The sequence below is a fragment of the Amphiura filiformis genome, chromosome 8 (genome assembly GCF_039555335.1).
Source record: "Amphiura filiformis chromosome 8, Afil_fr2py, whole genome shotgun sequence".
Classification (NCBI taxonomy): domain Eukaryota; kingdom Metazoa; phylum Echinodermata; class Ophiuroidea; order Amphilepidida; family Amphiuridae; genus Amphiura; species Amphiura filiformis.
The window spans coordinates 57,766,412-57,790,079 of NC_092635.1; the positions used below are offsets into that span (position 1 = coordinate 57,766,412).

Consider the following 23,668-nt stretch of genomic DNA (forward strand, 5'->3'; position numbering starts at 1 on the left):
GACCACCGCGCTAAAGACTCGACTGTGTGTTGCATATATATACTCCTAAACTACTCACATAAAGAAAGTCCGCACATATGTAACCCGTCCTACATGAAAACCTGATCGTGTTATGACAATTTGATTGATAAGGTCGTTTGCAGGATCTTGTTAGCTCCATTTTGACATCAAATGTGCTACCAAACACTCTTATTGATACCAATATATAAAATTTGGTGCATTTCAAAAGTTGCAAATCAAAACCATGCAAGCTGTCGAAATTGCTTAGCGTGGCAATGTGGTCAAGATTGCTTACCCATGATGGCTCCTGGCGACTATCCCAAGTGCGCGCTTTGTTCAGTTGTTAATTTAAAACGTATGGATTGTTATACAGTAAGCCAACAAATTAAGGTACCCGTTTCGTTCATCCCCTGTATATCCTAAACAAAGGCAGATATGTAATAATTGGAACCAACAGCCAGTCAATAGCTGCATTTTTTAGCGCGAATTTAAGACCTCATTTGTTGGAATTGTTCAGAAAAATTAATAAAGACAATCCCAAAACCCATACAAGGAAGATGCAAATTTAAAAGTTGCAGTTTGCCACATTACATGCCCTATTGATTTGTACACAAAGCGTTCGCGCACAAGAAAACTAGCGCCGTGCTTTCATTGATTAGCACGAAAAACTAGCGTCATGCTTTCTTTGATTAGAACACAAAAGTGCAACTTTTTATTTTGTATCTTCATTAGGTTTTGGATCACCGTTCTCAACCAATTTCAACAAATAAGGTCTTAAATCAGAGCTTAAGAGTACAGGCATCAGCTGCTTGTTTTAATTTTGACACATTTGTCTTTATTTAGGATATACAGTGGTGAACCCAACTGGTACATTGTACCTTAATTCTTTTGCTTACTGTATGGCTTCACTGACTGATGAATACTAGGGCATGATGCGATCGAAATGACCTAGCGGTTGTTTCGGGCTATGGCAATGGTTGCACTCTGCCATTCCCCTGTACAGGTCCCCGTGGTCCTTTTTTAATTTGCAACTTTTACAAATACACCAAATGTCATTATACTGGTATCAATTTCTGTGAATTTAGAGTGTTTTAGTTAGGTAGCAAATTTGACATCAAATTGGAGCTAACAAGATTCTCCGCACGATCCTATCAATCAAATTGTCATAACAAGATCAGGTTTTGGTGTAGGGCGGGTTACATAAGTGCGGGCTTTCTTTATGTGAGTAGTTTATTATAATTACACAACAAAACGATAACGACTATAATGTTTATGTGTCTTGATTCTGCACATTATGGAACAAGGACATTTTAATCAATTAAAATCACCAATGACAATATTGAATCAAAACAATTCATGGAATCAGTATCTATGCCTGTATTGTGAGTTACCAATGTCAAGAACACTTGTGTGATCAATACCTCAAGCTTAAAGCTTTACAATGCGACAAGATTTCCTTATCGGTGGGGAAACTGATTTTGTCTTCCACTTGGATGAACACACAAGTGAATTACGCAACCAGTTAAAATGAAATGCTGTACAAACCAGAGAGGATGTATTCCACAGAGACCAAGATTAATTTGTACTGGTAAAGGCCATGTAGCTGTGGCATTCAATTATAACATCTACCGATAGATAGCCATATTAAAGAAAAGAGCAATTTCCAAGAATGACAACAGTGTCCAATTGCATTTATTTTTTATCGAATGAGAATGACCTTTCAATGATAGAGAACAAAACCAGATTTTGAATTAAAATAAGTTATATTCTTGTAATTTATTTTATACCATGGAATTAGAAAACTTGCTTTTATTAAGCAAGGGAATTCATTTCCTTGACCCATAGAAGGTCAATAAAGAGATATTTCATGATTGAGACACTTTAAGTCTTTCAATGGCAATACGTCCATAGTTGGCTTTTGAAATTCTTATTGTGAAATGTATTGTATCTAGTCTGGCGTAATACATTTTCCTGTAACATATTACCTATTGAATTTTCAACGTTATATTGACCTTCACCTTTTCCTTCATTTCTATTTTTACTCATAGTAGATATTTTACAACTATATATCATAAAAATGTGATAAAGCAGGCGATAAAGCTCATAATCAGTTTCGTTTGAATTTTATGGCATTGCCAGAGCATCCCTGATATGTTGATTTGGATTTGTGTTGTTACTCGCCCAGCGAGTTCATTCATGTTTATTTAAATTAAGCGCCTAAGGTAGAGTCTTTTGTGTTTAAGTGTGACCAACAACCCACTCGACCGAACATTTTAATTCTAATTTTAGCACATTGGATGACATAAATCGTCCTTTTCTATTATCATAGTTTTTATGAAGAGTGTTTTTAATATTGTACCGATCAATCTCAATGTATCATTTATAGGATTTAATCTTCATTTATAAGAATGTTATGTTACTGCCGATGGTAATCTTGTGATGAACACCCAACCTCTTTCCGTCAACACGATGAGATTATTACTTACTTTATTTAACCCTGTGGCACCATCCTTAACCAACAGATGGTCGGAGAGGAAATTCTTACACGTTTAAGTAGGATCTGTAATTCAAGTGCACCTGGACATAACGTGATCATAAATTCTATTAATTATTCGCTGTACTACAATCCGAATTCTGGCACTGCAACTTTTAATATATTTACTTTGATTTAATAAGAAAAAAAGGCCAAAAGAATGCAAGATAATACTTTATGCGAATAAAGCTCAATTGTTGCTTTTGAAAAAGATAGACCTTTATTTTTTAATTTAAAGAAATGAATCGATTTTTCTGTTTGATATTTATTCATATTTTATGCAAATAAAGCAAATGAGATAAACGATCTGGTATAAATCGGTGCAAAATAAACCCTATGTCTTACAAAATATATTAAGCTTACTTGCATAGCGCATACCAACCAATATAGACAAGAACACTGACTTCTAAATATATACCCATCTAGATGTGAAAAAGACTCAATAAAAATTCACAACATAGAGGGGGTACTTCTGCAAATATTGCAAAACCTTTATGGTAGAACAAGGAGACACGTGCCAAGAGTATAATCTAAGATATACCGTTGTCCTCAGGGAAGGTATGTCCTTGCTTGTTATGCAGTGCTTTGTCATCTTTATCACAAAAACATGGTAAATTTGTTGTTTATATTATTATAACTTAAAGTCATAATGTACGATCTTTTTTCAGAATTTACCTTTACTTTTTTCAAAACCGATTTTTTGGCATATTTGTAATACTTACACGTGTTCTAACTTAAATCTATTGAGCAAACTGTCAAATTCGTCCTATTTGTAGTAAAACGGGACGATTTTCTGTTGGTCCGACATTAAGTCATAATTTTTTAGATTATGACTTTATGTCGGCCACGATCGCAAACCGTAGTCTCGTACAAAACTAGCTTGGTTACGCTCCCTCCACATGTGGAGGGAGCGTAACCAAACTGGCCGCGTAGGAGACTAACTCTGAGGCCGCACTCGCTGTCCTAATCCAAATAGTGCGAGATGTTTCAAGTGATAGAGGTGAAGTTTATGATGTTGTTTCTTTGCAAATTCCCAATGTTTTTCGCCTCCAAATGTATTGGGAACTTTCATAATGATTGCATATTATCATTTTAGAAGAAAAAAAGAAAAATCTAAAAATTTAAAAAGATCGTACATTAAGGCTTTAAAGGGGCATTTCGTGATCCACAGCCTCATCCCCCCACTTTTCCCAAAAAAAGTTGAGATTTTTACACCACTGGATACCTCTGGCTACATAATGTTTATGTACCAAATATTTCTTGCAGATTAATTCGTTTAGCAAAAATATCGCCAAATTTGAATTTCGTTCTGGTGCACCAGAACGAAATTACAACACATTGTCTATGGAGCCGTGTAATACACATAATCATGCATAACTCGCAAACGCAAAATCGGAATCAACTGAAATTTTGGAAATAAGCTTTTTCGTGGATATCTACTGAAAAATGTCATAAAAAGAGGATGCTAGGATCACGAAATCCTCCTTTAAGGGATAAACTCCTCTTATACACTACTCAACAGATAAAGGTCCATACTATTCATTAGCATTTTAAGCATTAACATTGTAAATCAGATGTATATCATTTTTTGTAATCTTCAAGACAACAGAACACATGCACTACTGAGTACAGTAGTCCCATGACATTAAAAAAAAACCACATGATCAGCACCACGAGATTGAGAAGATAAAGTTACGATTGTCTGTTTCGGATTCTTAAATTGTTTGAGTAGTGTAGGAATGAAAAATATTGAATCAAATAACGCCTATCTGAATGATTTAAGTCAATTTCAGAATCACTTTTTCAATATTTTATTTCAATCTGAGTATTAAACTAACATTTTGAAGTGACATTATTTGTTGCCAAAGCCGATGTCATTATTTTCATTTTATTATGTAAAAACGACATTGTTATTATTGCCATCAGTTGTACAATATGTGAAAGGATATCCTGGTGGGGGGGGGGGGGGTCAACATTGTTATTAACATTGTCGTTCATTGTATATAGTACTTTAATGGAAATTCAGGTGATGCAAAAACTACATTATTATTAATATTGTTATGTTATTTCCATTTAGGTGACGTTAAAAAGGTACAGTTCGTAAACGAATCATGGTGGTGAATAAAAACATGAATGGAAATCCAGATGATGGAAAAATGGCACACTCTGTTTTGGACCAAAGTAGGGTAAAAATCATTGTGGGCTAAAATACTCTAAAATTCAATATTTTTCGAGCACTTCGCGAGAAAATGTTCTATTAAAATCGGAACAAAACATGCTTGTCCTCACTTATATTGTAATGTTTCCACCATTGTTGGAAAGAGTAGATGAACTTAATTAGTCAAAAGATGTCTTATTCGACTTATTAAAATTAGTCATACCATAAATAATTTCGTTGTTCAAGATAAATAAAAAATATGTATATGTATGTAGTGCTAAAAGAACAGTAATAGCATTTCACATTAATTTGCATTAATTTCAACACATTTTCATGACATAATATTCAATTGGTAAAGAATAGGACATTACATGACTAATGTTGAATTTATGACTTCGTGATTTATCATGTTAGTCAGTTATATTAATTACTAATGAATGACTAATTAAATAACTGTTAAAGGTGTGTAACCTGATTGACAGCCTCGTCCCCAACTTTATCCTATCAAAATGCAGATTTTGGCATCAGGTGAAAGATCCTATTTTTCTCAATAACATATTGAAATTTAGGCGTTCCAAATCGGTATATTAACGAAGAAATTATCAAAAAACTGCCGAATTAGTCTCAAATGTGGTATACCACATTTTTGATAATATCTTCAAAAGTACACCGATTTGGAACTCCTAATTTTCAGTATGTTAATGAGAAAAATAGGATCTCTCATTTGATATAAATTTATTACATTATCATGATGATTATCATTAATAAAAACACTGTAGACTACCAGCTTTACACTGTATTAAATGTCAATAATTCCATGAAGAATTAGTCGCATTTACAATGAACATTTACATGATCTTTTGGCATGAATGCTTGAAATTGACAACAGTTTATGTTGTAGGAGCGAAAGGGTTAGTTCACGTGAATAATCTGATAATCACTTTGGAGAGCAGAACAGTGGAGTGGCTCTTCGATCTTGAAGAGTGAAAAGGCAGAATCGAAAATGTTGTTTTATTTCATATATATTATGGGTCCACTGCTAAAGAAATAATAATGAAAAGGAGGGCAAACCAATTGTATAGTCTAGCACTCAGATGATGGTGGATGCGATATCGCTATTTTTGACGTCGCCATTGGATTAACACATAATCATGAAATCTTCACAAACAATTCTAAATTTGTTATGTGGTGTCAAAGCAAAATTTTCTTACTCTAAAACCGTTGGGGTTCTGCAAAGTACCCCACTGCAAGTATGTTAATTGTCCATTTATAATCGCTAACCGTGTATTGTGAATGGGGCTGTCAGCCCTGTATCTTCGCCAGCCTCGTACGTCCGTGTTGCGTGTCCTATGCCGCCTGCTAGCACTCTAGAATAGTCAAGTTCTTTTTGATGTCTGCATTATTATAATTGTATTAGTACTCGAGCGAATTCATATTTTTATCCTATTGACAAATGAAGAGCTTATTTCCAAACCGTGTTAAGTCCACAACTCCATGTGTCTCATTTACTTGTGAGATACAATCATAATTACTTTGACAAGTTTGACATTAGCAACAATGAGTTGTACCATCAACATGCTATTATTTACCAGAACAATGTTGCATAACAATATGCAGACTATTGTTCTCATTTGGGAAACAAAAGCCTCACACAGTATTGTTACTGTACGTCCATCCACTGTTTGCTTTGTAATGGTGCATCCAACTGAAATTATAATACCTAGCATCACAACACATTGCAATATCGCACAGGGATAGTGGACTGAACACGGTTTTGAAATAAGCTCTTCAAATATAGATAGATATGGGTACAGTTGCTCAGGGTTTCCTAACCAGATCACGCATAGCAGTAACCTTTGCCCCTCTTTTAACATGAAATAAAAAACAAGGGCAAGTAAAAACATTCCAATTAAGATTTAAACTACTTATTGGATTTTGTAGTCCAATAATCGACATACAGAACTCATCACTGTCATGTTCCTTCATAATTATATTCCACGGTCTATTTCAAAATCTTGTTATTCTTAAAAATCGATGGTACAGCTGTATCTGCGAGTCACGCAATAAAAAAGTTTATTGTCACGTTGTACTTTAAAAGTTCTCATTAAGAGTAAAGTAAAGTTGGTAAGAGTAAAGTTGACCTTGACACAACTTTGTTTGCTTGTGGCTGAGACTACAAACAATCTCAATAATAAAGTACAATAAATATTTAAACTGTTCATCTGGACATAATTGCATTAATATTGCAAAGGCTCTAATTCTCTCTATATACCACAATTTGCTCAACATTTGAGAAACAATTGAAAAACAGTTGGAACTTTTACAATTATTATGCTTATTGAAGAAAGTAATGTGTTAAATCCTTGAATAGTTTGCAGATTGTTTCATCACGATACCCTGAGTTATTCCCTTGATAAAGAAATAAAGATAACATATCTATTAATTACACGTTTTACTTGTACTTTATTTGTACTGATGTAGATAGTCATCGTCTTGGTTTTCTAATACGGACGAACACTTGATAATTAAGAACTGTCCATGTGGATTATATTAACTGATGAAGCCAACGTTACCGTTCTCTTGCTATGATAAAGCCGGTTTTTGTTTTGTATTTCTTGCCATGTTTTTCCATCATTATTATTTGATTTTCATGAGATAAACTTTCTAATTGATGTGTATTTCTCCCTTTTTTCTTATCAGGGTTTGACGAATATTTTACATCATTGAAGCCTAAACCTAACAACGGATCTAGTCCTAAGTGGTTTCAACAATATTGGGAGAAGACCTTTCACTGTTTATTTGAAACAAACGACCGGTTACAATTAGCTTCAGATCACATTTCTGACGTACCTTCCTCAATATGCACAGGTAAATGTCATTAAATTGATTATGTTTTATAGCGGTATGTATGTAGCTTTATTATGTATTCGAAACAAGCAATGCGATAATATTATATGGAAATGTTCTTAAACAAATCCAAATAAAGGTGATGTTAACATACAGCACTTTCTCAAATTAAATGACCAGCTTTGACCTTTGACGTCGGCTGCTTCCTATTGGTAGCTGACGTAGTTGGCGCTGTCAGTAACTGATCATAGATATGCGGAAGGAAGTAGTTATATGATTTGTTTAAGAACATTTTCATATAATTTTAATGGACAATCATGATGAATCTATTTGCGGAAGCAATGCGATAATCTTACTATTTAAAAGGGAATGCCAAATTCACACAATTTAGTTTCATAATGTAGGGAAAAAATGTCACCAGATTATGTTATATTAATTGATAGATTAGTTGAAAAGTTCTCTTGTTAAAGGTAGTAATATTAATTTTAAGACTAGAATATCAAGGACAATATTAACATGGAATCTTTGAGTTCTTCATTCCATATTGACAAAACGAATAACGCTATTACAGCGATCAGATATCACCCCATAAATTGAACTTTCAATAGACGATATCCGGCACTGCCGCAGCTGTTGTACGCGAAGCGAAACCTAAACTTAAACATTGTAAAAAGGGCTGAAAGGTGCAAGTAATAGTTCAATATTTGATTCATGTCATCATCTCTAGGCATGTTTGGAAGCGAACATCTAGAATTGTAAGAATCGTGAGTTGAATTTTAGTCTCTAAGAAATTCCCTGCAATGGGTATATTTCAACTAGCTTTGATGCATTTATTAAAAATGCCGGTCGACCTCAAATTGTCTTTGCTTTCATAAAATCTTCGACGTAATGTACATCAGGAAAAAACTGATAAAAACTATGTTACGTCTGCTTAGGAAGAGGAAAAATCAATCAACATGACCTTCATGTCAATTGATTTTTATTATACATTATATTTTTTAATTGCTACCGTTAGCGAAAAGATGGAGATAAAAATATGTCAAAATGTTGATTCAGCTGTAATGGCTCCTGTCGTTACTACCGGCATATATCAAAATAGCATATTGTGTGACGTTGCTGCAAAGTTGTTGCGTAAACTAGAGCATGAATAGATTGATTTAATTTTAATAAACGTATTTCGTCCAGAATTAGAATTAGCGAAGTAAATGATTGTATTTTATTCATTTTTACAATGCGAAGAAGCACTGATCTGCACACGTGTTTCAAATCAGATTCCAAACGGTTTACGGTTAGTCATTAGCGCCACATTTTCAGGGGGGTAGGGGAACTGTCAAGCTAACCGGCTCCAAAACTCGACAAACTTGCACGAGCGCGCAAACATAATGCAGGTTTAGTTTTAAACAGAGATGCTCATCACAAATCTTGCGCAATTTTCTCAACTTGCAAGTGCTAGGTTCAAGGGTATATATTTTATCACTAAAATGAGAGCAAAGGATGGATCTACGATTAGTATAAGTCCTTTGGCGTAAACACGCGCATTTTATAGACCGACTTCGTAGGACTAGGTAAACTGTTTATTTGAATAATATGATAATAAATTATATGCGTATTCATGTTCCAAAGAGACAAATTAATCTCTTTGCTACTCCATCGTGTTTCCCCGCCTCATTTGAAACGGGCGCTCTGTGGTGTGACGGTATAAGAGGCTTTATGCTGTGTTCACTACTGGCATGTTTAAACTAGAATTCAATCGAAATTCCACTGTTTTTGAAAATCTACCCTTTTTTAAATTAAATGGATCAATTGAATTAAACCACAATATGGCAAGTTAAGTATAAGGGTGATGAACAGGTTTATTTATCCATACAACCCTCGTATTAAGCGACAGGTCCATCAATACATTCGGTCGTTTCAAGTTATGACTTTAGGAGTAGTTTTGGTTTTGGTCACGTGGTTTCTTATTATCCTGCCTAAGCTCTCGACTGACGTCATTCCCGATATATTTGTCTGTACCCTTTGTTGGAAACTTAAAACTTGTAGAATGCAGTTTCGGTTTTCATTTCAGTTTGTTACATAATCGTGTGACCGCAGAATAACAGGTTTGAAGTTACCTAGATCAAAATATACAAAAGAAGTTTTTAAATTTCGCAGTGCAATATTCACGAGCAGAGAAGTCGAACAAGTCAATCTACATTTGAAAGCGTGGTTTAGTTAATTTGACCGAATAATCCTAGGATTATTTCCATGTGAACAAATATAGACCATCGAATATTACCACCGAGATTACAAAAGAATAGACATTCGAGTGTCTATTTCTATTCATATGCAGAGGAGAGGGAATAGGGGAAGAGAAGGTAGTATAGGTAAGTGGAGACGGGAACCTAGATGAGAGGTATGTATTGTGCTTTCCGGGGACAATAAACTAATTCATAATCAAAACATCTCCATCATCATGCATCGGTTATGTCTCATACAAACAAACCACAATTCTGTTACCGTTCACGCGTTTTTGATATCCAATCCATATATTACTGTCTACATTATATATAAACACAAAGGTGTATCCGATAAATGAAAAACAAATATCCGAAAATACTAGTATGGTACTAATGTGTGTCCGTTATACACTAACTTTGAATTTAGTACTCTATCACTGAGCACAAACAGGTTGATATTTGACCAATGAGGTAGTGGCGCTTTCCCCAAGGCAACAAAAAACGTTCTACCTCATTGGGTAAAAACCAATCGCTGTCGCTCAGCGATGTAGTATAAATTCAGCTTTAGACGTTATGATTGCAGACAAGTTCTGCCCCTTATTTCAATTCCCTGATTGTTTGCTTTCTGAACAAAAGAGAAACGAAAACTCAAACCTTGAAACGAGGGATTGCCTACCATACTTTTTGTGCGCAGTTTCCTTTGTATCATACTGATTGTTGACGTGATGTGATTGATTTTGAACTCTAATTCTTCAAAGCATTTTAGCCATGGTTACTACCATGGAAAAGATACCTCACGGGTTATAAAGGGCTATTCCAGTTGAAATCCATACAACCATATGGAAGACATAACCTTATCATCTTACACAGGTGGTGCAAATTAAAACTAGATCGTCCCATTTAGGCAACCCTATTTGAAATTCACACTCTCTGTTTTGAAGATTAAGGTCATGCCTTCCATAGGGGATGTATGGATCTCAACTGGAATAGCCCATTATAGGGGTGGTTTATAGTTATGTGGTATTCGGCACTATGCGGAAATCATAACCATATTTGGCGAATTTTAAACTATTCTTTTGGATTTATTCTTGTTTCTTTTCAGGAAAAGAAGTTCATACCAATATCACTTATGAACAAGAAGGTAAAATCGCCTTCGTAGTGGACGCCACCTACACCTTAGCACACGCATTGGACAGACTACAGAAACATATATGTAATGGATCAGAAGGAATCTGTCCAGAGTTTCATACCCTCCGTGGAGAGCAATATCTAGATTACATTAAAAATACTACTTTCCGAGGTACGTAATACAAACATGCAGTTTGATGCTAAACTACTCCCTATTCCAGAAAAATACAGAACTAATTTTTTTTGAATAAAAAAAATATAATCCTGTTTTGTCAAATGCAACATAGCTAAATCCTAATCCTTTAGTTAGTCCTAACTAGCAATAAGAGTACAATTTTAATATTTGGCCAATTATTGGAAATAAGGGCCAAAAACATGCATTTTAGGGTGTTTTTCGACCTTTTTTGTATTGTGTGACAACCAGGCCCAAAGACTTGAACAAAGACTAATTTCAAGTTATGCATTCTAATTTTTGGAAAACACATTTTCCAATCTTTTTCATAACCAATTAGCAAAAAATAACATATAATATCAAAATTATGAGCTAACTCTTAGCCTATATATATATATATGATTCTTTGTATTACTTTCGCTCCATCTCAATCAATAACATGGTTTTCTTGTGACACGTGGTCTGTGTTTTTTTATTTTGCAGGAAGTAGTGGGGTGGTTCGTTTCAATAATTTAGGTGATCGTCCAGGAAGCTACGACCTCTACCAATACCAAAGATTTGGCAATACGTTTCGCTATGTTTCTATCGGCAACTGGACAGATAGAAACCGTTTATCTCTTAACCTTGAATATGTAAAATGGGGTGAAAAAGACGCCGATGGCACTGGCGTGCAGTCAGTGTGTGCTGAACCATGTACCGCACCTGGAACGAGACGGCAAATTGTTCTAACTGGAACTGGTGATCAAGCGGGTACAGAATGCTGCTGGGTTTGCGATAGCTGTGAACGAAATCAGATTTTAATTGACAACTACACGTGCGCAAACTGCACAGCGGCGTCCAAACCTAATGAATCGCGTACGGGATGCGAAGAAATAACCCCTGAATTTCTTGAGTGGATTTCACCATGGGCAATTACACCTGCACTACTATCAGTTTTAGGAATCATCAGTACTTCATTTGTTATTATTGTTTTTATGAAATACAATGCAACTCCGATAATTCGAGCATCGGGACGAGAACTCTGTTATGTTTTACTATTTGGAATTTTTCTAACGTTTTTAACTTCGTTTGTACTGATTGCACGACCAAGCCCATTAATATGCGGTCTCCGAAGACTTATGTTGGGACTCTCCAACGTTATTTCTTATTCTGCTTTATATACTAAAACTACACGGGTTCATAGAATTTTTAATCACGGCAAAAGGTCCGTGCAAAGACCCAAGTACACTAGTCCAAGATCACAAATGGTGATCTGTTTTTGTCTTGTGTCTGTGCAATTAGTTGGTGCAATAACATGGCTAATAGTTGTGCCGCCCAACGCTATCAAAACATATCCGGATTGGGATCGTGTGATATTAGAATGTAGCATAACTGATATGTCTTTTGTCATCTCACTAACGTATGCAATGCTATTAGTTGCTCTGTGTACCCTTTATGCCTTTAAAACACGCAAGATGCCGGAGAACTTTAACGAAGCCAAATTCATTGCATTTGCTATGTACACTACGTGTGTTGTTTGGTTGGCCTTTATTCCTATTTACATGGGAACATCTTCAACAGATTATAAGGTAAGTAATCAATAAAAGTTTGCAAGAATTTAGTTTGTGCTGTATATTTTTCCATATACTAGTTTGTGCTGGTTTAATGTTGAGGGATGAAATCAAAACTCGACTGGCGGTTGACCACTGGTTCCTGACGGTTCTTTCCGGTTTCTATTGTTCTAAACAATGGAAACCGGACGGAACCGGGCGGAACCGGCGGTCGAGTTTTGATTTCATCCCTTAGTTCCTGTAAATTATAGTTTTCTCACCCCTGGCACACGATCGTTGTGTATTGACTTGCGTCTTACTCATGTAATATCTCATGCAAATGTACAAGTATTCCTTTAGTATCGCAAAAAGTTGTTTCAGCCTAGTTTATTACTATTAAACTTCAAACCTTTATACATATGTAACTCTAAACCTAAAACATACTCCGCTAATAATAAGGTGTTTCATTTGGTTAACGAAAAATGTCGAAATCCGTCGTTGATCCCGTTTATGATTTCATCTTTCAAGTTATCAGTTTTCTCGAGAAGAATTCAATATCCGACGCTAGAGGCACAAATGTTTTGGGAAAACAGCTGAAAACATATAGTAAAAAGTAAAACAATATCATAAAATCGATGATTTAATAATATAACAATAAATAAACCTGAATAGTAACCATATTGGCCGTCTTATATATATTAACCAAACACTTTCAGCAGATCATGATATCGAGCATATAACCATCTTACCAATTTCTACTACTTAACTACAGATGATTCAAATTCAAGTAACAATATCTTCATGAGCATGACATGAGAGTTTCTTGTAAAATCTATAGGAGCGTATGTTGCTTATACAGCAAGCTTTCAAAGCAATGAAAATAAAATACGTGACAGTCGATTGTTTCTTAAAGATCTAATGCCGAATACATACTAATGTATCCTTAAAATATAGTAGAACATCGGTGTCACTTGCACTAAGCTTCTAACCTTGTTTCTAATCTAAATTTACATTCGGATGTGTAATGGGCTTTGGATATATAACGGTAATTAGACACTAATGCCGATAAAGTATGTCTATTGAGAAGGTATTGGCTATTCCAGTTGAGATACGTACGCCTCGTGTGGAAGCCATGGCCTTAATCTTACACACAGGGGGTGTAAATTTCAAATGGAGTCACCCATTCAGGTAACGCTATTTAAAATACACACTCCCTGTGTGGCAGAATAAGGTCATGGGGGTATGGATTTCAACTGTAATAGCCCATAATGAATCCTATATTTGGCATATGATGCGATCAATCGAATTGAATTAGTAGAACACCGAATTGGGTTAATGTAGAAATCAAGAATGCAAGATCATTTGTTTTATATTCTTTTTTAAGGATCAATAATGATATACCTTAGAAAACAATTTTTAATCAAATGTTCATTAACATTCATTTTAATCTGGTATTCTGAAATTACCTTTGTATGCCCTCTCTACTGGTATTCGTTGTGGTTTCATATACTGACGAACCACAAATGACTTCCATACGTCTCTTTGTATTACACCGCCTACGGGCAACATTATCTTCGTGTCTGCCATAGTCGCTATCCTCGATTATTGTAGCACATAGGGCACTGCGGTTACAGGGTGGTTTATGCTAAATATAGCGCATAGGGCACTTCCACGGTTATAGGGTGGTTTATGCTAAGCGTAGCACATACCGGTAGGGCACTTCACGGTTATAGGGTGGTTTATGCTAAACGTAACGCATAGACTACTTCACGATTATAGGGTGGTTTATGCTAAACCTAACGCATAGGGCACTTCACGGTTATAGGGTGGTTTATGCTAAATGTAACGCATAGGGCACTTCACGGTTATAGGGTGGTTTATGCTAAACGTAGCGCATGGGGCACTTCACGGTTATAGGGTGGTTTATGCTAAACGTAACGCATAGACCACTTCACGATTATAGGGTGGTTTATGCTAAACGTAGCGCATGGGGCACTTCACGGTTATAGGATGGTTTATGCTAAACGTAACGAATAGGGCACTTCACGGTTATAGGGTGGTTTATGCTAAACGTAACGCATAGGGCACTTCACGATTATAGGGTGGTTTATGCTAAACGTAGCGCATAGGGCACTTCACGGTTATAGGGTGGTTTATGCTAAGCGTAGCACATAAGGCACTTCACGGTTATAGGGTGGTTTATGCTAAACGTATCGTATGGGGAATGCTAAACGTAACGCATAGGGCATTTCACGGTTATAGGGTGTTTTTTGCTGAACGTAGCGCATGGTGCACTTCACGATTATAGGGTGGTTTATGCTAAACGTAGCGCACAGGGCACTTCACGGTTATAGGGTGGTTTATACTAAACGTAGCGCATGCTGCACTTCACGGTTATAGGGTGGTTTATAGTAATCCCGTATTCGCCAGTATGTGGAAATTACAGCGAGTAGACAATCGTAATTCCAGTAAACATTACGAAATTTTATGTAACTGTTTGAGTAGTGTTGTATATCCTATTGTCTTTGGTATTCCGCACTAAAAAGTACTTGTGTACTACTTTTAGTTACATTTGGGTTAAACCTATTGATCTTGATTGTTGTTTGAAAGCTTCAGGTTGCCATATTTTCGTAATATAATATATTCCATTTTCATTCTTATTGACTATGTCTAACAGATTCAGCAAACCCTCCTGTGCCTCTGTATGATCGTCAGCGCCAGCGTGACCCTGGGCTGTATATTTGTACCTAAAGTCTATATCGTAGTATTCGCCCCGCAGAAAAATAAGAAGACTCCAGGAACTTTGATCATGAATAGTCGAATGCAACGTTCTACGTGTGGGTCGATAGAAGGAAGAGTTAATGGTGACTCCAGACAGCATTTAACCAGTCATCCTACGGTTGGTCCTATGGTATCACATACTACGTCATCTGGTGAGTTCGTGGAAGGATATGTCACCTGCTTGTAATGATGGCCTAGCTCTTACCCTAGTCTGCCTGCCTGAATGCCTGGCTCCTTGCTTCAGTTGAGTACGATAACCATTTTGTCAATCACTGTAGGAAGGGTCAGTAATAAGCAAGGGTTAGGTAGTATGGAAGGCTGATTTACGCCCGCCAGTCCTGAGGACCGCCAGTCCGGTAATACACTAACCCTATCTCTAACCCTAACCCTAAAGCGACTCCTTTTTATTTTTCGGACATGCGGATCTTAGGACTAGAGAGAAATCCCCATGATGGATATGCGCCAACTATGTGTTTTCTCTCTATTGCCTACCGTAGTAACCATTTAAACACATTGTTATCATTATTCATCATTATCACCAACCTTTCCTAATTCCATCCACACTTTGCTTGCTCATTATTGACCTTTTCCAATCATCAACATCTTTTGCACACATATTATCATTGCTTTGCATCTCATCACCCATAAAGAGATCCCACAATCATTCATTCTGTCATCACAAGTTAAAAAAAATGGTACATGTATCTACCTAGCATTATACTATGTTTTACCTGGAGTGGCTTCAAAACCAAAACGCCGGTCGACTACCGACGCTCTGGCAGTACAAGCGGTTGGGCCTGTTTTCTATTTTTCAGAACAAACTGGGTAAACGGTTAAGCTTCCAGTTTCACCAGGGCGCCGACGGTCGATCACCAGTTGAGTTTTGAAGACATACTCGTATCTTATATGGGGGATCGTATAAGCTCATTTACAAGTAGCTGTCTTCCAAATGAAATATTTTCTGCCAATTTGAAGACTAATTCAAATACGCCTGCCTATAGGGCAGAATCTGTATATGATATCATTTATTAACATAACAGATAGTACGGTTTGACTTATATATACACTATTTTGTAGAACTTTCCCATAAATATGGAATTTTGCATAACATCACATGTATGGAAACACTAGAGAGAGAAAACTACCTTCTGAGTAATATTTGTCAATATTAAAGAAGAGATAACCTATGTATACCACTGATTACCATTCGGTACTGTATATACTGGCTATAGAAACATGCAGCCAAGAATACCCTTCCGTTTCATTACGAAATAAACAAGATTCTGTATTCCAACTGACTCAATAACCTACAATATTAACCCCCTGGACACTACTGGCCATCTTACAGCATTTCTGATTGGTTGATAACTTGAAATGATCATTTCAATTGCCAATTATGACTAGGCTTTAAACTATTTATGGTCAAACTTGCATTTGCAGACGATCTTATTAATACCGTCTTTGATTGGTTCAAAATTGTACATAATTTTCATTTGGGCCAATCGGCAGGTAGTTCTCATAGGGTTAAACAAAACGCTTAAAAGACGCAGAGCCTACAAAAACCATAAAACCAACGACAATATCAGAATGCCAGACACGCATATATAATCAGGAAAATACTTTCTGACCTATTAAAAGCATATGTGACCTGCTACCACGAAAGGAATGCAAAGTCGCAAGTTGGTAGTTTCGAGTCATCCTGGCTGACTGTGTTGATGATATATTTTGTTTGCCGCACACTGTACAAGCCTGTAGTATGTCCCATTGTGCCCCATTCACAAAGGACATACAGACATACTAAGTTTCGTATACTGCTGGCTTGACCAGGTATGTGTGAAACAAAGAACACCAACGCAGTAGCCAGGGCGTCTCGAAACTACCAACTTGCGACTTTATACTCATTGTTCGTGGTAGCAGGTCACATATAATGTCGAATATTTTCTGGTGATCACAGGTAGACTATTCCAGATTCAAGGAGTAGAGTATGAACGATTGGGGATGACAATTTGTTCTGTGTATACTCGTATGCTTTTATCAATAAGGCAAATTTGGAATTTGCGTTATTTTATACTGAACACGGTAAAAAAAAATCATAATGTTTCTTTTCCGATTATTTGTATTCTTCAGAAATTGAAGCCCGTACCCCTGAGAGTGATGAAGTTGAACACGTTGAAGCTGAGCCTGGGCATGCTGCAGGATGCCACGTTTGAAGGTGCTCTAGTTCCAGAAACCAATTCCCTTTACCGTTGCAATTACTATACGAATGTACTGAAATATATCTTTTGTGCGTTTACAAGATCAAATTAGTTTTGTAAAACACTTTAAAACAGCTGTATATTAATTCTTTGTTTTATTGTATGTATAAATGTGAATACAAAAGTAATATGCTTCTACGCGTAAATCAAATATCTGTTACCCTCGTCCAACGAAAGTGCGTTCTCGTTAACAATGGTTAAAAATGTCACAAATAACTGAATGAGGGGAGAGTTATGATTGGGATGTACTAACATAGTTCTCTTTTGGTTTCAAAAGTTCTTGATGCACATTGCGAATATCGACAATCTATAACGAAATATGCCTTATGTCGGCCGTAACATATTACACATCCATGACATTTAACGGTGAGCCAAACGTTTTGTGAGTGGTGGTTTTGTGAACAACCTATACATATTGCATCAAAATTACAACAATAGCATCATGCGATCGGCACCTGTTTTGAATGTCTGGTCTTGTATATAGACGAATCCAACGAGCCAAGTCATGGTCAGGATTTGGTCGGCCATCTTTGGGTACATCTTTGGTGTTTTGAGCCCCCAATTGTGCAAATAAAAGCCGCCTAACACCGAGAGAAGATGCAAGGACGAGGAGGGTTAATAGAATAATACAATAGAGATAATTCCGCAGGTAATCCCGTCACATCTATTCATACATAATCCTTTTGTTCGCAAGTACATCCATTAGTAGCGTTTTATGCCGCGTGTAGTTAATCCGATTATTATGTCACTTATTATGTCGCGAATAGGCCATGTAGAAGCTGTAGGGCCTATTGTGTTGTAAACTTTAATCATTCTTTTGTCTACCGGTGTTTTCGCGGAAGGTGTAAAACGGGTGATGGAAGGCAGTTTAAAATGTCCACCTAGGCCGAATCATTTCACATTTTGAGTGCATTGTAGCCGACGGGTACCCAACTAAAGGCTGCTAGTCAGGTGTAGGAATGCGTGGATTTGGATTCGTCTATAGCTACCGGAATTGTGTTTCTGTCGTGGTTGACATGTGAAGATTACCTCACAAATGATCTCCATAGAAACAGACACAAACACCACAACTATCATAATATGTGGTGTGATCGAGCAAAATCAGTCCGAAGTCGGACATATTCAATTTTCAGTTTCTTATAGGATTGTAAATAGCATTTGCAAAGCTACATTTTGCAAAAAAAAACCCAAAGGAAATAGTTCCTTTGTTTGGCTATATCTCAAAATCAATATTTCCGACCTCCGACTGATTTTGCTTGATCACATCACATAATACGGCTGTGTCAAGATGAAAAAAAATCTGATCAGAAACTCAATCTCTTTTCAAACTCGTCAGTAGTGATCCAAAATCCAGGCATTATATGTACAGGCTCCAAAATGTCGAGAAAATGTATTATACCAAGTACAACCATTTGACGACCTATGTTGATATACTTTCAATACACGTTCCTCATTTTATTAACATTTCCTTTAGTTTTGAGTAAGTATTGTGAAAACTTACGAGATTGATTTGTTCGACGTGACACGTTTTCAGACCAAGACATTCCAGTATGCTGTATTAGGATATGTTATAAGTGATAAAGTGAAACGTTTGTATGTTAGTGTGAGAATGCTTTGTGTATATGTTGCGTTGTAAATGGAATCAATGGCCAAATGTTCCACTTATAGTGAGTGGTCCGATTCATGATGCTTTCTACCTCACAAGAAGGCCCACGTACCCATAAAGCATATTTCAGACCTTGTAAACGTTGTGGTTCTTTTACTTCAACTTTCTTTAGCTCTTTTGTTTCATTTCTTAGTAGCACTTCTTTCCTTCAGTATTTTGTATGGTCACAATGATCCCTACAAAGCCCCTGCTCTGTCCATGCTCAATATCCCTGAGAAGAATGCTGCACAAACATGATAAGATACTATTGGGCTTTATCTTGTTAATGACTTTCCTCTTTAGGATGTCCAATAACTTATCTGATGGATTGAGATGAACTCCTTGTCTAAGCTTTCCTATGCCCGCTTGATCATGTTGATCCAGGAAGTTGTTGGTTTTGGCTTTAGTGTTGTTGTCCGTTAGAAATCAGATCTCTAATGGCATACGGTACACATAATATCCTTTTTTGTGCGCAGTTTACGTTTTCGGTTCTCTTTCGCCAAATGATAAAGGCATTATAGCTTAAAGAGCATACGAGTACTTAAAGTTATCCCTTGTAGTCATTAATAAGTATTCAAAAGACCATTTATTTTTATTTCCAAATAAGATTTTTAAGAAACTTATTTTGTGTAATAAAAGTGTTCATGAAGATCAAGACAAATTAGTTTAATATTTATACCTTGCGAAACTGTTGTTATAAAGACATCTTTCTGCACCAACTCACATGGGATACAATTTAAAGTATTTTAGATTGCACTCAGTCTATGCAAACTTGTTATGATAAGATTTGCGTTTTTTGTAAAGAGGCACACAGACCGTATAAAGATTCCGTGAAATTGTAGCGGGGATTTCAAGATATCTAGAAAGAGCTACTCCATGTTTTGCGGGTTTTGAGGTTCTAAAGCTGAATTTGCACTTATCGCTGAGCGACGGGCTATTGGATTTTGACCAATAGTATAGATAGATTTCCCCAAACGCAACAAAAAGCGTTTTACATCATTCGTCAAAAATAAATCGCTCATTGTTTAGCGAAAGTATGTAAATTCAGCCTTACGGATGTGAGTTGATACCAGGCGTTATGTCCTGGAGCTGAATAAATCATTCAATACTTACAGGACCTATCATATATCGTATTTACGCACAAGGTATTTATTCTGTGCATACGTGATATCAACGGACATTGAACTATACTAGTGCTTAGGATGTCTTTATACAGAAAAACGTATTAATTGAACTGAATGTGTTTACAATGTTAAGGTATTTGTCATCGGCTCTTTCTTCAGACTATAATTATATTAAATTGGTTAAATTGGAAGTAAGCTAAAAGGCACGATTATTCACAGGTAGCTAATTAAAAAGAAATTAACTGTTTTAGCTACATAATATACTTCATAATTATACAAATCATGTTATGCTCTTGAGTTAGTTTTAACTTAAGTTAGTCTAAGTTAAGGTGAACGAGTGCGCATACAGTGAGCAAATATGATGGAGAGAACACATGCGAGGGAGATAGGAGAAGGGGAGAGGGAGACGAGAGAGCACAAGGAATGAAAAGACCGAACGAGGATTAAAGAAAGCAGAGAACACTGTAAGTGAGTGTATGAAAAAAGTGACCAAAATAAATAAACCAAAACGAAATAAATAAAGAATACAGAATAACGAAGTAAAATAAGAAAATCTAAAAATAAGTGTAAAATCTAACAAGCATACAAGAATTGGAGTGAGATAGAGAGAGAAGTTTAAAGAAACAGCGGGCTGATGAGTGTAAACGAGATCGAGAATAAGTAGAGTATCAGTCGTGTCAAAAATACAGTAAGGGTGGTGTGAAGTATAATGTGTTAAAGGGGCGTTTGAAGACATGTACGGGGAGCTAAGGAAGTAACGAACTTTAGAGTGTTCGGAAAGAAACTCTAGAAGTCAGGAAAGTGATATAATCACTGTATGAGAGGCAGAATATGACATGTGAGATAACGAGTGAGATGACGAGACATGAGAACAAGCGAAAAGAAAACCAGGATGATTAGTGTAATACCGTAAAATAGCCTATAGTTATATACGAACAACTAAACCTGCAAATGTGTGTTTTAACCCCATTAGCTCAGTTGGTAAAGCGCCGGACTTTGGTACAATTTCATGCTAACTATCGATTTTTTTACGGCAATTGCGGATGCAAATACATGTGCTTGTATATGAAAAGCTTATGGGCATGGTAAACATGGTGAGCAAGAAATCGCATTATTAAGTTTAAAAATGTAATGTGTTTCGTCGTAAATTTTCAGTCAAAACCTCACATGGTTGTAATAAACCTACCATTACTGTAATCGAATGGTTCATATGTTAATTTAAAACTATAATGAGGCAAAACTTATTTTGCAATCAGTGTTATAAGTTTTTATTTGATTTGAGGCGCCTATAATCATTTTAACCATCATAACCTAGAAGGAATGAATCAATTTATTTTAAGCGACATGTTTGATAAACTAATGCATGAATGTTTAAAAAGACATTGGGTATAAAACAGACGTGAGACGCATGACGCGCCACTTTAAAACTGATAATGTTATTTCAAAATAGTTCAATTTATTACAGAAAGATTTGATTGCCGTTTCAATATCTACAGGGTGCACGGATTGTGCTCATATAATAGTAGGATAGATTTGAAAACTAGATTAATGTGGGGAAGGAATTGTCCCCTTTCATTTACATTTAGCATTGTTACATGATCCGGAATCAAAATGATTGATAAAGACAGAACGATTCCAAAACATGAAGACTGCTAAAATGTGAGACAACAACGACATTCTAAAAATAAGCATCGAAATAATGTTCCCATTCATTTGAGGGAAAAACATTATGTTGGAACCACTTATTATTTTATTAAATTACATTATACGACTTCCATTGTATGTGTGCATTTATGAATTTTCCACCTTGATTTTGATTTGATTTTTTGTTGGTATGAGAATGTGACATGTTAGCATGTGACCCGTTTCCATTAATTTCATTCCATAAAATCATTTTATTGTAATTCTTTCCTAGCGTAACTACTATGCTTTTATGCAATCTTAATGCCAGTTTCATGACTGGCATAATAGATATTCAACTACGTCATATAAATAGACTAATTATGTAGCAAAGACGAGATATTGAAATATTAGAAAATAATATATAACAACTATATTAATGACACTAAACTGTCTCCTTAGGGTTCACAAATTTGACTAATCTTTTCGTGTTCTACTGTCAAGGATTCGGGCTGGTTTGTAGTCAAGACTCAATATAAAGCGATGAATAATGTATACTCAATCGTTATTACTTCACATTCCAGTAAAATTTTACAATTCAAATGTTTTCCTAGCTGGGTGTAGTATCAGTTAAGGAAATCCGTATACCATTGAATTGAGGTTAATATTGGTGCTGATGAATCTTGTTGAATATAAACGTGGTATATGAACAGTTTGTTTAAGTAGCTTTTAACTCCTAACTTGCTCCATTGATTATCTTAGAGTTCTGTGTCCTTACGTCTTGGTGCCAGTGCGATCGTATTCCCGATAAAATGTGGCCCGTCTAAAAGGAGAGGAGCCTGCGTTCGATATTCTGATGATCGCAAGGTACAAACTCCCTGTGGCCAACTCGTAATAAGATCATTGTCAGTTCAAAGAATAGTCGCTCACCTTTTCATGATGAATATAGACTTGAAGCTGACCTAAAGATCAATTATTTTGAAGAGTTTTGTTCCTGATATTTGGTGATGGAATTAGGATATGACGCGAAGTACTAGTGCACCTGGATATAAAGAATGGATATGAACAGTGTTTAATATCAATTAATAAGAAGATTCTTAATTCCACTTAAGTAACATTGATTTCTCAAGAAACTTGACGATTTTCTACAACAAATATACACATATGCTACAATCGATTTAAATATCAAGCCTGTAAGATATGTGCAAGTATGTGTAACTGCCAAGAAACTGCCAGAATAGCTTTATTTTATTTTCAAATTCTTGATAAATATCGACGTAGAGAGAAATATGCAGAAGGATCCTGAATGTGAGCCAAAATCGAATGTTGGGATGTTTGTGTAAGGACAAATCGAAATGAACCAACAAAATAATTGAATTACAGATTCATACGAACTTTAAAACGGTCAGTTGCTACGATGTCATACGTTTTTCTGTGATTTTATTTTCTAGTACTGTGCACCTTCGTGTAACAACCAGATCAAGTTATTCCTACATACGACAGTTCGCCCACATATAATACAGGGTGTCCCAATAAAAACAGAACCCTCATTGCACCCTCTTTTTCACCTATGTCTGAAAAGATAATCAAATATATTTTGGTATATAAATAAACCTTTATTCGTTAGCTTTAATAAATCGAAAGAAATATTTCAATCGGC

General features: G+C 35.9%; 1 protein-coding gene across 1 annotated transcript in view; it reads left to right on the plus strand.

Moving 5' to 3' along the window:
• The window catches only part of LOC140159274 (metabotropic glutamate receptor 8-like), a 182,525-nt gene extending 164,386 nt beyond the window's left edge, over positions 1-18,139 (plus strand). The window contains exons 4-8 of the mRNA XM_072182687.1: positions 7,392-7,559; positions 10,857-11,054; positions 11,538-12,622; positions 15,261-15,516; positions 17,492-18,139. Coding sequence (XP_072038788.1) covers positions 7,392-7,559; positions 10,857-11,054; positions 11,538-12,622; positions 15,261-15,516; positions 17,492-17,574 — 1,790 coding nt within the window. The 3' untranslated portion in view covers positions 17,575-18,139. The remainder of the gene's footprint in view (positions 1-7,391; positions 7,560-10,856; positions 11,055-11,537; positions 12,623-15,260; positions 15,517-17,491) is intronic.
• The last annotated feature ends 5,529 nt before the right edge of the window (positions 18,140-23,668 follow it).